The 14,129-nt window shown below is 38.9% G+C and overlaps 1 protein-coding gene across 1 annotated transcript; it reads right to left on the bottom strand.

Moving 5' to 3' along the window:
* Window positions 1-1,506: 1,506 nt before the first annotated feature.
* Window positions 1,507-5,494, bottom strand: LOC142488115 (uncharacterized). Its single transcript, XM_075588488.1, has 3 exons — window positions 3,443-5,494; window positions 2,436-2,783; window positions 1,507-2,297 (listed from the first exon to the last, which is right to left on the bottom strand). Exons 1-3 carry the CDS (start codon window positions 4,857-4,859, stop codon window positions 1,507-1,509), a joined length of 2,556 nt encoding a protein of 851 aa, XP_075444603.1. The 5' UTR covers window positions 4,860-5,494.
* Between the last annotated feature and the right edge of the window lie 8,635 nt (window positions 5,495-14,129).

Here is a 14,129-nt window from a genome sequence, read left to right on the forward strand (position 1 = left end):
CATCAGTTTCTTGGTCCATATGTCATCATGAAACAGGCCAGTCTTTACTATTTAAGCTTCAATTGCATTCCTCTTTGAAGATTCACAAATTGTTATGTTTTCACTTTATGCTTTTTGGTTCCGATTGCATGTAGGACGTGGTAAAACTCCCACACCTCCTGTGGTTAACCAAGGTCCAGAGGAATTGAATGTGTCTTACATCCTGGATTTAGAATCCATCACAATGTTTTGTTAAACTTAAGTTAAGTCCCTGGTAATTTTCAAGCCAACATACAGCGTAAATGCACTTACAATATTTGCTGAATGCTATAAGTAAATCATGCTTATGCCTTTGAAATTGTGAGGAGTATTTTAGAGGAAGTGGAGGTGGGGTATTTTTCAGAATTCTATTAATTATATCCTACATAACCTTGGACAGCAGCCAGAGAAAAGATAACTCCCTCAGTATACTGTATCTGCACCACCATATATTGGCTCACATTTCTTAACTTTTCTTGGAACTTGTCTTTGTACAGTATGCTTTCCTGGATAATCAGGCAGAAATTAAGATAACATTGATAGAAATAACTACATGTCAATCTAATCTCTGAAAATATTTGTTAAGCAAATGTGTAGCGTCACTGAAATGTTAGCATTATGCTATATTCTAAATTAGCTGATTGATCATGAATGCCATCTTCAATTCATCTCTCTGGAGAATAGTAATCAAATTCTAAAGCCCTTCCAAGTATAGCTTGGCAAATATGTTATTATAAACGTAGCCTTTTCAGAAGTTCTATAATGGTAAGGGGTAGCAGTTCTGAATATTAACCTGAGTGAATGCATGATAATCCATATAAAATGTTAAAAAAGCGTCTTCTTTGTTCTAAAAGAAGGAAAATGGTGGCCCCAGCTAGAAAATTGATGATCTCTCTGTACAATTTTTCTGTAGGTCTCATAATGCACTTAAGCCCAAATAATGCGGTAACCTAAAAATGCGGTATTACCATCAAAAATTTATTTTTATAGAGCAGTACATCATTGTTGCACCACCAAAAGTAACACACATTTATTAATAACTAGCTGAGAGACCCGGCATTGCCCGGAATGTTAGTAAGTAAATGTTTTGAATAAAAACGATATTAATAAAAAGTAATGAAAGTGTAACATATGTAGCACATATATTGAACATAAAAAGTTTGAGTCATAGATAATAATTGTTTGAAAATTTTATTGTAAGTATTGTTGATATTGTACATGAATAAAATATATTGTTATACAAATATGTTTTGAAGTGATATTAAATGCAAGTTTACAACATTAATGTTGTTCTATGTGTCAACATACGTATTGATCCAGAGGAAGGCAAACAAAAAACCCAAGAAAGGGTAAAAATTAATTCCTTCCTGTCTCCAAAAATTGGCAATCGGAATAATCCCTGGATCAAGATCCTTCATATATGTGTAAATGTAAAAGTATTGTTGTTGGTAATGGAACTGGATGTGTGTAATAATGATAATATAGAATTTATTGTAATGCTTGTTTATAAACCACATTTTTAGTTGATCCATTTGGAGCTAAGATATATAAGTCATTTGATGATCCTACTCTAGAACATGCCACATATAACTGTCCATGGGAGAAACATGGTGATTGTAAATTGATACCAGTGCACTTAATTGACTGTCCTTGTGATTTGTTTATTGTTATAGCAAAAGCAAGTCTGACTGGGAATTGTAGGCATTTGAAATTGAAGGGCATGTCAGTAGGAATGAGTGGAATGCGGGGTATGAAGACATCTTCTCCTGTGGCCTTTCCTGTTAATATAGTAGCTTCAATGAGGTTGGGCATTAATGATTTAATGCAGAGCCGTGTTCCATTACAAAGGTTAGGTGTGTTGAGATTGCGAAGTAGCATGATGGGTGATCCAAGTTTAAGTCTAAGGCGATGTGGTGGCATTCCAGGTGGCTCAAGTGAGTTAAGAAATTCAGTGGGATAGTTAACCGCTTCATCCGTATCTACGACTGTATCTATGGACTTGTATTCAGTAATATTTCCTGGAAGCATATCTTGTATTTGATTATTAATGTCATTAACGCAATTATTTTTAGGTGCAAGGATGGCTCGTTCACATAGCCAGGTGTGATTATTGTAATTGTGAACAATGTTTGGATATCCGTGATTTATGAGTTGTGTAAGTGATGTCATGATGTGTGCAAAATGGTTTGGAAAAGTAATTTCTCCTGATAAGTTAGTTGGTAAAGTACCTTCCCCGATGTTAAGAAGCATGTTAGCAAAATCTTGAGTATTTGATTCTCCTTAAAGTTGTACTCGCATATTAGTAGTTAAAGGATAATGTATAACATTGTGCCATAGATTAGAAGATTTAAGGCATGCATGAAATTCGTCTGCTGGTGTTGATCTTGGTATAACAGGAAGCGTTTGTCTAAAATCACCTGCTAAAAGTATGACAGCTCCTCCCATGATGTCTTGATTGTTACGTAAGTCCTTTAATGTTCTATCAAGGGCTTCAAGGGATTTTTTGTGGGCCATTGTACATTCATCCCATACAATGAGTTTGCAGGTTTGTAGTACACGTGCTTGTCCAGAAGTTTTAGTTATATTACATGTTGGGTTTTCTTCATTGGCAATGTTTAGAGGTAATTTAAGAGCAGAGTGCACTGTTCTTCCTCCATCCATAAGAGTGGCCGCAATTCCAGAGGATGCAATAGCAAGTGCTATGTTTTTTTCCATCCTAATTTCTGCAAGGAGTAAGTTGATGAGAAATGTTTTTCCAGTTCCTCCTGGAGCATCAAGGAAAAGAATGGCACCTTGTCCGTTTGTGATGTGAGACATAATGTTATTGTATGTTTGTAATTGTTGTGCAATTAACATAGGTTTTTTGGATGCAACATATGTTTGTAGATGTTGAATATTGTAGTTTTTTTCTCACGCATAATGTCACTATTAAGTATATCACGGTGATGACGTTCAGGAGATGTAACACCTAATTGAATGAGTGTTTTGTTATTAATAGCTAGGCATTTATCTTCTAACAAAATTAGTACTTCGTTGTAAATTTCATTAGACAAATGTAAGTGTAGTGTTGGGTTGTCTGTTTGTGCTTTTGCCAGTATATCTTCACTCATGTAATCTCTATATGTCTCCCATAGAGTGTTAGGGTTGGATGGGTGGCAGGTGGTGATGATAATAGCAAAAAGGTTTCTTATTTGATTAGGTAAAGAATGTAAAACAGCTTCAGATAAAGTAGTATTCCAGTGTTGATCATCTTCTAATAAGCCAAGTTTTTGGCAAGCTTCTCGATAAGTTTCACAAAGGTGTCCATTCACAGTTTTAATAAATGTAAAAGAAGTAGGTCCTGGAACGTTATGAAGTAGCAGTCTTAGAAAAAAACATTCTGCGTTATTTGGATGAACTGTATATACACGACCTAATGCTTCACTTTGAATGGCGTCTTCTCCTGGAATACGTACTCCATTTTTCCATTTTTTGAATTGTTTTGTAGATGAATTCCAAGTGTAATATTTAGGAATGTCGGGATATAGTAATGTCTTAGCAAAAGAGTCATTTTGGCACAATTGAAAGAAGGCAGTTAAAGTTGTGTTTGGTGGTTGAGCTGCAAGGGATTGAGCGTTATGAGGTGTGAAGTATACTCTTTGACCATTTTCTAAATGTACTGTTAAGTGAACAACAGTTGGATGACGTTGGTGAATAGGAAAAGAGAAAATCCTCCAAACGGCTTCATTACTACTGATATATCTTCCCAACTGATATAGAGAAATTTCGTCTTTCATGTTCTCATTTGTTATTCCAAAAATGGCCATGTCGCTTCCTTTGTTGACATACTTGCAAATGTATTTGATAGATTTAACAGGATTACAGTATTCAACATTAATATGTGCGTTAAAAGTTTTAGATAGAAGTGGAGAATATGGCACAATCCATTTGTTGTCGACTTGTATATTGCAGTTGTTTCTAAGATGTATTGTTGCTGTGTATCCACCGTCGGATGGAGCACGTCTTTGATAGCGAGGATATCCATCATCTCCACTTTGTGTGTCCAAAAGGAATTGTTTAGGAAATTTTTTAGTGCATATTCCCTCCTTCATACATGGTGAATTAATATTTATGTTTCCACATGGGCCATGAATCATATTTTTTGTGACGATTGCAAATAGTATAGGGTCTTCGTATTGATTAGGCAACTCAGCTGAAATAACTTTATCAATATGTATTGGATGTAGTTTTTCTTTGAGCCATATCAGAATATGAGCATGTGGAAGTCCACGTTTTTGCCACTCAATTGAGTATATCCAGCATCGTGTTTGTCCAAAGATATGGTTCTTGGTTATGATGTACATCAATTTTTGTAGTTTTAGCTTGAAAACTCTGGCTACTAAGTCGTGTCTATCGCTGGGTGCCTGTCCAATATATAGTTGTTGTTTAATCTCTGTCCAAGATGGATTACATGTAAATGTAATAAAGAAGTCTGGTCGTCCATATGCTCGAACATATGACATAGCGTCTTGAGCATATTCATGCATGTGTCTAGGGCTTCCTGTGAAACTTGCAGGTAGAATTAAAATTTTTCCAATGTTATCAATGTTTCCATCATTGACTACAGCATCTTTGAGATGTATGTATTGATCAACGCGAAGTTCTTTTTGATGTAAACGTATATATAGAAGACGTTCACTTTCAATTTTAGCATACATGTCAACAATAAACTGATGAAAGAGTTGTCTACAATGTAATATGTGGTTTTCTGTTCCATGTCTTATCATTATCCTGTTTGCGTAGAAGTCCATAGCTGAAACAGTTTTGTTAGTGTTACTTTGAGATTTTGGGTCAACTTGCATGATATTGAAGTGTTATCCGTCGTCACCGTGACAAAATATGAGAGGGTATTGAAGTGCATCATATGAGCGATGTGTTTCATAAATGCGTTGAAGAGAACTTGTGCGCCTTTGAAGAATTATATCTCTTTTATCAAATTGTTGTCCAGCTATAACAATAGCTACTTCGTTAACTTGAGGAGCATTAAAGCGACGTTCATGTTCACCGACAGGTGTTTTGTCAGCTCTGATAATGAGTTTATATTCATCAGTTGGCATGGCTTCTAGTGATGTTTTGAATGTGTTAATGAGATGATTATGTTGATGTAACATTTTTTGTAAGCATACAACAATGTCACGTCTTATGTTTGGTATATAATGACATCGTTGATCAGCTTCTTGTTGTTCATCTCCCATGAAGTAAATTTGTAAAAATTTAGGATTTTCATTTGGCAATGGAAGTAGAAATCCAGCTCTGTGGTAAACTTGACCTTGTACTTTGAAAGTAGATTGAAATCCATGTTGTTTAATTACAGATGTAGCACCAAATGATGTCATTTGGAAACATGAGTTGTATTTGCGTATATTTTGTAGGAAATGTTTGGATTCACTTGTACATCCCGACATGTATGAAAGAAGTTCATTAGGTGTTTGTTGTATTGGTGCAAGTACAATTTTACCATTTCTACAGCACATTCCTGCTGATTCATTTTTGAATTTGTTAGAATTACAGTATGGACATATAGTGTTAAGTTGGCCAATATTGACTTGTTCATGATTTTGGTATTGTATATGAGGTTCATAGTTGAAAGCGGCGCATGTTAAATTGATATGTATTGCACTTTGTGTTTGTTCTTGTGTTGTAGTGTGATGTGTGTCTGTTTGTATAAATGTGTGAAGGTGTGTTTTATGTTGTTCAGTTGTGTTTGCTGTAGTTGATGTTGTATTTATTGGTAGTACATCTGTACATGTTTTGTTATGTTGTTGTTTGTCTTTTGTTTTGCGATTAATGTGTTTCTGTTTGTCAAGGCATTTTTGATATTGTTCTTGACTTTTTTTTTTGTAAACTTTTGCGTCTTTCATTTCTTATTGTTCGCTGTTGTGGTGTTTCAGTATGTCTTCTGATTTTTTCTCTCTCTCTCATTAGTTGTAGTCTTTCTTGATGTTTGTATAGTGTTGTTGTTGTAGAAGTTTCTTGTTGTAATGCTGTTGATGTTGATGCTTGTTGTGTGTCATATTGGTAATTGCATGTTTGTGATGTTGTGTGTGTTGATGTCAGTGCAGTTGTGTGTGTTGTGTGTGATGTTTTCATATGTTTTTTTGGAGGCATGTTTGAAAGCTATGTTGTGTGTGTGTATAAAAACAAATTAGTTGTAGTTGTATATAGTTGACAGATGCAAGCTGTTTTCTTGTGTATCAGATGGCACAGGTGCAGATGTTTGAAAGGCGTCACTGTAGAGTCCTGTGAAAGTGTGTATAAAATTGTAGTTAGTGTTGTTTGCACATGGACATGTAAATCTTAGCTAGAGGAGGGGTACAGTTATAGTAATGATATTTAAAAAGCAAAATATGTAGTGTAGGGTATTTAGTGAAAAAAATGAACATATTGGAGTTCATGAATAAAGTAAAGTTTAATACAGTGATGATTTGTGATTGTGGTGTGAAAAGGTGCAGGGTAGAGTCGTGCTAAAGTAATATATGACAGTTATTGAGGTGTGTTGAGACACGTACATGAAAAGGTGTGTAATTGTGGTTGTGGTGGTGTTAAAGAGTAAGATTGTGTGTGGTGTGGTTAAAGAGTACGGTTGTGTGTGGTGTGGTTAAAGAGTAAGGTTTTGTGTGGTGGGGTTAAACAGTATGGTTGTGTGTGCTGGGGTTGAAGAGTATGTTTGTGTGTGGTGGGCTTAAAGAGTAAGGTTGTGTGTGGTGGTGGTGGTGGTAAATAGTAATGGTGTGTGTTGGAAGAGAAAGTGGAAGTGTGGAGGTGTAGTGGTGAAAAAAGTGTTGGTGTAAAATATGAATGTTGGATAGAGTAAGGATGAAGGGTGTGTGAGTGATAAGTGTAAATGTTATAAAGAGTAATGTTGTTATAATGTATAAAATAACAGTAGTTTTGTTGTGAAATATTAATGTTGGATAGAGGAAGGATGAAGAGTGTGTGTGTTGGGGATAAAGAGTAATGGTGTGTGTGGTGTGTGTAAAGATGAATAGTGTGTGTTGTGTGTATAAAGAGTAATGTTATGGTGTAAATAAGACATGTGCATGTGTAATGTAAAAAGTGTTTCATAAGTAAAATAATTAATTTAAATCTATGTTTGTATATGAGTTAAATAGTACATGTAAATGTATAATGTAGAAAATAACTGAAGTTTTATTGTAGTTGATGGATGAAAAGAGTGATGAGTTGTGGTTGTGTGAACAAAAATTGCATAGTAGAGTCGTGTAAAAGTAATATATAACTGTTATTGAGGTGCGTGAAGAATGGTGTTAAATTGTGTTTCTGGTGGTGTTAAAGAGTAACGTTGTGTGTGGTGGTGTTAAAAAGTAAGGTTGTATGTGGTGGGGTGAAAGAGTATTGTTTTGTGTGTTGTGGTTGAAAAGTATGGTTGTGTGTGTTGTGGGGTTGAACAGTACGGTTGTGTGTGGTGGGGTTGAAGAGTATGGTTGTGTGTAGTGGTGGTTGTAAATAGTAAGGGTGTGTGGTGTATGAGAAAGTGGAAGTGTGGAGGGGGAGTGTTGAAAAGTGTTTTGTTGGGAAACATTAATGTTGGATAGAGGAAGGATGAAGGGTGTGTGTGTTGGGGATAAAGAGTAATGGTGTGTGTGGTGTGTGTAAAGATGAATTGTGTGTGTTGTGTGTATAAAGAGTAATGTTATGGTGTAAAAAAAGACATGTGCATGTGTAATGTAAAAAGTATGTCATAAGTAAAAAAAACATGTAAAACGATGTTTGTATATGAGTTAAATTGTAGATGTAAATGTATTATGTATAAAATAACTTACGTTTTATTGTACTTGATGGATTATAAGAGTGATGAGTTGTGGTTGTGTTCACAAAACTTGCAGAGTAGAGTCCTGTAAAAGTAATATATAAGAGTTATTCAGGCGCGTGTAGAATGGTGTAAAATTGTGTTTGTGGTGGTGTTAAAGAGTAACGTTGTGTGTGGTGGTGTTAAAGAGTAAGGTTGTGTGTGGTGGGGTGAAAGAGTATGGTTTGGTGTGTTGTGGTTGAAAAGTAGGGTTGTGTGTGTTGTGTTGAAGAGTACGGTTGTGTGTGTTGGGGTAAAAGAGTACGGTTGTGTGTGGTGGTGGTTGTAAATAGTAAGGGTGTGTGGTGGATGAGAAAGTGGAAGTGTGGAGGGGGAGTGTTTAAAAAATTTATCTTGTGAAACATAAATGTTGGATAGAGGAAGGATGAAGGGTGTGTGTGTTGGGGATAAAGAGTAATGGTGTGTGTGGTGTGTGTAAAGATGAATTGTGTGTGTTGTGTGTATAAAGAGTAATGTTATGGTGTAAATAAGACATGTGCATGTGTAATGTAAAAAGTGTGTTGTAATAGTCAAATGAATGTGAATGTATGTTTTATATAATGAAAATTGTACATGTAAATGGATGTAAGACACTGACCTTGTATTTGTTGGATATTTTTAAATGTAGATGATTTGTGGTTCTAAAGATGAGGCAGTAGTAGAAACAGCAAAGGGGACACTGTAGAAGGCTGCAAAAGTAATAGAAAAAATTTAGTTGGGGTGGTGACACGGACACTTAAATGTGTTTAATGGGGATAAACATGAAGTGTGTGTGGTGGTGGAAAGAGGAATTGTTGGTGCGTTGGGTGTAAAGAGGAAGGTTGTTGTTAAATAGTTATGTTGTGTATGTTATTGCTAAATAGGAAGTGTGTGTGTGGTGTTGTTAAAGAGGAAGGGTGTGTTGAGCGTTAAAAGAGGAAGGTTGTGTTGTGTGTTGAGGGTGTGTGTGAGAAAGTGGAAGTGTTGTGTTGGTGTGGTGTAGAGTAATTGAATGTAATAAAAATTTTGGATGGTTGTTTGTGTGAATGTAAGTGTAGTTAAGATGAAAGAGTAATGATTATGTGTGTTAAAATAATTAATATTGTGTGTTGTAAAAAAGAGGACGGTGTGTGTTGTGTGAAAAAAAAAAGGCATAAAAAATAGATGTGTGAGTAAAATTGATTGAAGAGTTGTAAAACTGTCAAAGGCGGCAAAGTTGAAAGCTGCAAAAATGTAAGAAAAGTAAAATTAAACTTTGTGTGCACATTACAATATAAATGGTTGTGTAATGTTTGTAGTGGTAGTGTATGTATCATAGAAGTGAAGTAATTATTGTGTATGTGGATGTTATAATGTGTATGATATGTTAAAGTGTTGTTTTTATGTGATAAAATTTTTGTTTGTGTATGATGTAAATGTGTATTGTTGTTTAAAGTATAGATGAATATAAGACACTTACCTTGTGTACTTGTAAATAAAGTTAAATTTTGTGACCTGATAAAGTTTGTAAAAATAAATAGTTATGGTGGTGGGGGTTAAAGAGGAAGGGTGTGTTGTGTTTAAAGAGGAAGGGTGGATGGTTGGTGGTTAAACAGGAAGTGTGTGGGTGGGGGTTAATGAGGATGGGTTGTTGGTTAAAGAGGATGGGTGGGTGTGTGTTAAAGAGGAAGGGTGGTTGGGGTTAAAGAGGAGGTGTGGGGTTAAAGAGGAGTTGTGTGGGGTTAAACAGTAAGGGTGGGTGTTGTGTTGTTAAAGAGGAAGTGTGGGTGGGGTGGGATTAAAGAAGAAGTGTGTTTGTGGGGTGTGGTTAAAGAGTAATTGTGTGGGGTTAAAGAGGAATGGTGTGTGTGGGTGGGGTGGGTGAAAGAGGAGGGGTGGGTGAAAGAGGAAGGGTGGGTGGGTGAAAGAGGAAGGGTAGGTGGGTGAAAGAGGAAGGGTGGGTGGGTGAAAGAGGAAAGGTGGGTGGGTGAAAGAGGAAGGGTGGGTGGGTGGGGGGTGGAAAGAAGAAGGGTGGGTGGGTGGGGGGTGGAAAGAGGAAGGGTGGGTGGGTGGGGGGTGGAAAGAGGAAGGGTGGGTGGGTGGGGGGTGGAAAGAGGAACGGTGGGTGGGTGGTTAGTGGAAAGAGGAAGGGTGGTTGATGTTGTAAAAATGTGGGATTGTATAAGCTTGAGCAGTTGTAGACGTCAGAAAGGCGGCAGTGTTGATGGCTGTAAAATGATAAAACAAATGTAATTAATGTTGGTTGAAAAAGGAATGGTGGGTAGGTGGGGGGAAGAGGTATGGTGGGTGGGGGGGGGGAGATGAAGGGTGGGTGGGGGGGATGATGAGGAAGGGTGTGTGTGGGGGGGGGGGGGGAAGAGGAAGGGTGTGCGGGGGAGGGTGGAAAGAGGGTGGGTGGAAAGAGGAAGTTTTGTTGGGTTGGGGGTAAAGAGTGTTGAACAGTTGTAGACGTCAGAAAGGCAAAACTGTTGATGTGTGTAAAATTATACAATTCATGTAATAATGGGGGGGAAAGAGGAAGGGTGGGTGTGGGGGGGGGGGGACAGTTTGTGTGAACAGGAAGGGTGTGTGATGTTGGTGGGGGGGAGGAAGGGTGTGTTGGTGGGGGAAGAGGAAGGTTGTTTAGGTGGGGGGGAACAGGAAGGGTGTTTGGGTGGGGGGGAAGAGGAAGGGTGTTTGGGTGGGGGGGGAAGAGGAAGGGTGGTTGGGTGGGGGGGTGAAGACTAAGGGCGGGGGGGTAAAGAGTAAGGGTGGTTGTGTGTGTGTGTGAAGAGTAAGGGTGTTTGGGGTGGTCGGTGAAGATTAAGGGTGGGTGGGGGGGTGGGTGAAGAGTAAGTGTGGTTGGGTGTGTGAAGATTAAGGGTGGGTGGGGGTGTGTGTGACGATTAAGGGTGGGTGGGGGTGTGTGTGAAGATTAAGGGTGGGTGGGGGTGTGTGTGAAGATTAAGGGTGGGCGGGGGTGTGTGTGAAGATTAAGGGTGGGTGGGGGGGGTGTGAAGATTAAGGGTGGGTGGGGGTGTGTGTGAAGATTAAGGGTGGGTGGGGGGGTGTATAAAGATTAAGGTTGGTTGGGGGTGTGTGAAGATTAAGGGTGGGTGGGGGGGTGTGAAGATTAAGGGTGGGTGGGGGGGTGGGTGAAGATTAAGGGTGGGTGGGGGTGTGTGAAGATTAAGGGTGGGTGGGGGGGTGGGTGAAGATTAAGGGTGGGTGGGGGGGTGGGTGAAGATTAAGGGTGGGTGGGGGGGGTGGGTGAAGAGTAAGGGTGTTTGTGGGGGGTGGGTGAATAGGAAGGAAGAGGAAGTGTGTGTGTTGGGGGAAGAGTAATGTTTGTTGTTGGGGGGGGAGAGGAAGGGTGGGTGGTGTGGGGTGAGAGTAAGGGTGGTTGGTGGGGGTGGGTAAGAGGAAGGGTGCTGCGGGGTATCGGATATGTGCATTGTTGTTGCGGCCACTGTAGTGAAATAAACGTGCGTCCATGTACAGCGTGCATGTAACAGTTGAGCAGAGCGGAGCGCACATGTGAAATTTTGTGTTAATAAAGTTTTCATTGAGCGACACATGCGTCTTGTGCCTGAGCCTATAGAGAAAGGTATCGTGTTAAGCGGAGCGCATAGCGACATGGTGGTGCGGGATAACGGAGATGTGAGTTGTTGTTTATTAGTTGACCGGAGCACATGTGAGTTGCTGTTGCGGCATGTAGGTAATGTGCGGAGCGGAGCACATGTAGGTAATGTGCGGAGCGCACATGTGAGTAGGGTGTTGCGGGCATTTTAGGTAAAGGTAGCGGTGATTATTAAATGCGGCAAGTAGTGAATATTTTATTAGTTGACGGGACCACATGTGACTTGGTGTTGCGGCATGTAGGTAATGTACAGAGCGCACATGTGAGTAGGGTGTTGCGGGCATTTTAGGTAAAGGTAGCGGTGATTATATAATTTGGCAAGTACTGAATATTTTATTAGTTGACCGGAGCACATGTGAGTTGGTGTTGCGGACAGCGGCCATTTTATAAAAGTATTGGTAAGTGCGTAGGTAATGTGCGGAGCGCACATGTCAGTTGCTGTTGCGGCCATTTTATAAAACAATTGAATAATTAAGAGCGTAGGTAAAGGTGGCGGTTATGATTGAAAGTGAAGTGCTAGAGTGTTCCAGTGTTGCTGTGCGGGCATTTTAAAGGTAGCGGTGATGATTTAATGCGGGAAGTAGTGAATAATGTAGTAGTTGATCGGATGACATGTCAGTTGGTGTTGTGCGTAGGTAATGTGCGGAGCGCACATGTGAGTTGCTGGTGCAGCCATTTTAAAAAAAAAGTATTAAGTGCGTAGGTAAAGCTGGCGGTTATGATTGAAAGTGTTTACACACGATGGATAAAGTGATGGAGAAAGTGAGAAACTGGGCATATTAATATGTAAAGTCTGTGCTGTGTGTATCATATACAAAAAGGGCAATGTTAAAGTGGCCATGTGGGCATATATAAATATGTAAAGTGTGTGTTGTGTGTGTATGATGGGATGACAGTAAGTGCGTAGGTAAAGCTGGCGGTTATGATTTGAAGTGTTTACACAGGATGGAGAAAGTCAGAAAGTGGGCATTGTGTGAAATTTTTTAAAAGTGGACATATGAATATGCAGGAAGGGGAATTAGAAAGTGGTGCATTTTAAAGTGGCCATTGGAAAGTGGCCATATGTAAAGTGTTCATATAAAAAAAGGGGAATGTTAAAGTGGACATATGAATATGTAGGAAGGGGAATTTGAAAGTGGTGCAATTTGAAAGTGGTGCATTTCAAAGTGGCCATTGGAATAAAGTGTTCATATACAAAAAGGGGAATGTTAAAGTGGGCATGTGGGCATATATTAAAATGTCAAGTGTGTGTTGTGTCTTACCAAGGACTCTGCAGGGCATTGGTGTGTGTGTGTGTGTGTGTGTGTGTGTGTCTACACACAGGGGTGAGAGTGTGAGATGAACTTACCAATTACTCTGCAGGGCTTCTTTGGGGGTATGCTGTCAGTGCAAGTGTGTGACAGTGAAGTAGGTGTGTGTCAGTGATGTCAGTGTAAGTTTTGGCCAATGACAGTCGTGTGGGCGGTGTGTGTCACAGTGGGGCGTACCTCTTGGGCAATGACAGTCGTGCTGGCCACGGACCAATCACATTCACCGCAGCTAGTACCAACCTTTGATTTTATATATTAAGATACTGAGTTAATCCTGATCATCATATGTGATGTATCAGCTCAAATGTTGGATATACAGAATACAAAATGGTGTGAGATTTTTGAATCAAGGAACAAAGTGTGTGAAAATAACAAATTAAGCTGCTGTGACACCAAACCAGAATATAGACAATCTAAATGGTGATGCTGAATGATAGGTCAGTCAAGAGGAAAAGAAGAGTGCAGAAGAAGGCAAGCCAAAGAGGGGTGACATCCTACCCAAAACTCTGTAAATACAGTATACACACCCTAACATCTTGGGGATGTCATCTTCAAAGATGAGACTGGGGGTATGTTTGATGCAGAACCCATCATGGTAAGTTATGTTTGTGTGTTCACTGCACACTTCTGGCCATTTCAACATAAACAAAGCAGTCTGGGTTTTATTATCCGTTAAAGGGTATCACCTGCTCTTTACTTATTTAGTTTGCTCATATTGGAGCGTTCAGGGCTTGTTCTAAGTACTATATGCCTTTGCTCTGTGTTTTTAATACAGGGTGATGATGGTAATATCAGAACTTTGTTTATAGAGTGTAATGCAGATAATTATTGGCAGAGAACTTTGGGAGAAAATTCTCCGACCCATGTTGATGGACATAGAAATGGAACTAGTATATCATGGCCGTCATGACGGAATGTTTGGAATTCATTGTGGGTATCGTGCATAGGAAAACAGCTTTTTTTAAATAAACATTGATCACTAAAATACAGTCTTGTGTGTTTGTAATTTAAAGGAAGGACGCCTGCTACAGATTCACCTGAAAGGCTTCTTCATCTTTTGACATTTTTTGGAAATGTTGTCATTTTGCTGAGTAAGGTGAGAAATATTTATGTATATTACATACTTGTTATATAACTCTGCATTACTGTACATACAGTATATACTTGATGTGTATTGAATGTGACCATCAGTATAACTGGACTCAAAAGTGAGGCCCTTGTGATTCTCTTTTAAGAATGACCACTAAACTTAGTGTATAAACTAATGCAAATTAGGCATACTGTATGTTGATACTGCGGTGCAAAGGGACAATATAAGCTAAACAAGCAAACAGTCCTGTGAAGTAAAGTCCCCACA

This window comes from Ascaphus truei, chromosome 2 (assembly GCF_040206685.1).
Source record: "Ascaphus truei isolate aAscTru1 chromosome 2, aAscTru1.hap1, whole genome shotgun sequence".
NCBI classification, from domain to species: domain Eukaryota; kingdom Metazoa; phylum Chordata; class Amphibia; order Anura; family Ascaphidae; genus Ascaphus; species Ascaphus truei.

Coding starts and splice junctions, on each gene's coding strand:
- LOC142488115 (XM_075588488.1), bottom strand. CDS start 4,859: ATGCAAGTTGACCCAAAATCTCAAAGTAACACTAACAAAACTGTTTCA. Junction 2,784..3,442: donor AGGAGAAGACGCCATTCAAA/GTGAAGCATTAG, acceptor TTGATGCTCCAG/GAGGAACTGGAAAAACATTT. Junction 2,298..2,435: donor AGCTGTCATACTTTTAGCAG/GTGATTTTAGAC, acceptor TACAACTTTAAG/GAGAATCAAATACTCAAGAT.